Source organism: Myotis brandtii, unplaced genomic scaffold, assembly GCF_000412655.1.
Source record: "Myotis brandtii unplaced genomic scaffold, ASM41265v1 scaffold577, whole genome shotgun sequence".
Taxonomy (NCBI): Eukaryota; Metazoa; Chordata; class Mammalia; order Chiroptera; family Vespertilionidae; genus Myotis; species Myotis brandtii.
In genome coordinates, this window is record NW_005370161.1 from 1416819 (window position 1) to 1418526 (window position 1708).

At 63.6% G+C, this 1708-nt stretch overlaps 1 protein-coding gene across 1 annotated transcript in view; it reads right to left on the reverse strand.

Annotated features, from left to right (window-relative positions):
- The window catches only part of COL18A1 (collagen, type XVIII, alpha 1), a gene marked incomplete at its 5' end in the record, with an annotated part of 54690 nt that overhangs the window by 12254 nt on the left and 40728 nt on the right, over positions 1-1708 (reverse strand). The window contains 5 exons of the mRNA XM_005878933.1: positions 65-139; positions 477-539; positions 774-800; positions 884-913; positions 1427-1658. Coding sequence (XP_005878995.1) covers positions 65-139; positions 477-539; positions 774-800; positions 884-913; positions 1427-1658 — 427 coding nt within the window. The remainder of the gene's footprint in view (positions 1-64; positions 140-476; positions 540-773; positions 801-883; positions 914-1426; positions 1659-1708) is intronic.

The window sequence follows — 1708 nt, forward strand, 5'->3', positions numbered from 1 at the left end:
TCCCTGGTCCGAAACCCCGCTCCCCAGCTGGTACAGGAGAGAAAAGCAAGGCCCGGCGGCTCACCTTGGCTCCTTTCTGGGCAGGGGGCAGCACTCTGCCGTCGGGACTGAGGACCATGCCGGGCTCACCCTTCTCACCCTAGAACCCGAGCAGCGCAGTCAGGGAGGTCAGCTCCAGGGAGAGGGCCCTCCAACTACCGCAGCAGAGCCCCAACTCCGGGGTCCACACGAACTCCCCAGAACGGGTGCATGTAAGCAGGCCTGCCCTCTGGGGCTCTGTGGTTGGGAGTCTTGGTGGGTCCCCCATGGGTCACACTGAGTGACTAAGAGGAGAATCTGTCCCAGACTTCAGGTAGTCCGTGGGAGCGCCCAGGTCCCCCGCCTTCCCAGGGAGTGGTCACCGGGGTGGACCAGGACTGCCCCTCAGGGTTCACAGAGGGGGCCGACCCCTGAGCAGATGACATCCAACTCCTCACCTTGGGTCCCGGGGGGCCTGGCTGGCCACTGATGCCCGTGTCTCCCTTCGGCCCAGCTGGTCCCTGCAGGTAGACAGGCAGGAATGAAAGGCGGCTCGAGCGACCAGTCCCCGTGATGGGCATTCACGCTCCCTCCCCGCTCATCTCCCAGGATGCACCTGCTTCGTGTTCCTGACCAGTTACAGGCCCCAGACCCCCTGCTAGACCCGGGGGGCTCCTGCTAAGGGGTCAAAAGGTTCCTCACAACATGGAAACTTTGCTCCCTGCCAGGGCGGGGGTGGGGCTGAGGCTACTTACGGGGAGGCCTGCGTACCCCGGCTGGCCCTGTGGGAGAGAGCAACAGTGTCACGGGGGACGCCGACCGGCGCCGTGCAGCCAGACCGCATTCCAGGCAGGGCGGCACGTACCTTGACCCCATGGGTTACGGACACCGCTCTCTGTCACCAAGCCGGCAGAAACACGAAATCATGAAAAGAAAACCACGTATACAGTTAAAATTCTACTCTCACCACTGTCACAAGACAAACAGGACAACTCTAGAAACCAAACATGGGGCAGTGTTTTGCTTTCAACCGTCCTGGCTTGTGCCCTAGGTCCCTCAGAGGAGAAGTGAAGCCACTTCTGGGAGCCGCCTCCTGGACTGGAGAACCGCCCAGGACCCTGGGACCAGGGGCCCAGTGCCCCGCCTCCCCTGCTGTGCAATGGAGGCCGGAGGGGGCAACTCAGCCACACGGGCTGCTGGAAGGCCTGGCTTCGACGAGAAGCCCCACAGAACCAAGACTGGACACCCCGATGTCCTTGGGGGTCAACCTATGGGGGGAGGGCTGGTGGCTCTGACCACCGTCCTCCCAGCCCACATTGGAATCAGAGCGTGGCCCCTGGCAGTTGGGGGTCAGCCCTGCACTGGGGGGTCCAGGCAAAGCATGTGCCCACCCATGCAGTGTCCTTACGTCCTGCTCCTCCGACACGTAGACGACGGGCCCCGGGAGTCCGGGGGGCCCGGGGGGCCCAGGCTGCCCCACTCCGTCCTTCCCTGGGTCACCCTGGAAGAAGAAGCCGGTGTCCAGTGCTTGGGTTGCTTGTAGGGGTAGAATTGTTACAGGGGCTCTGGGCTGGGACCCCAGAGCTGACAGGGTGTGAGGAGAGCCCTCAGATTTGAGGGTCTTCACCCCAACCAAGTCTCTAAGAACAGGTGGGGCAGAGGGCAGCCTCCCACATGCACCCACCCCCCC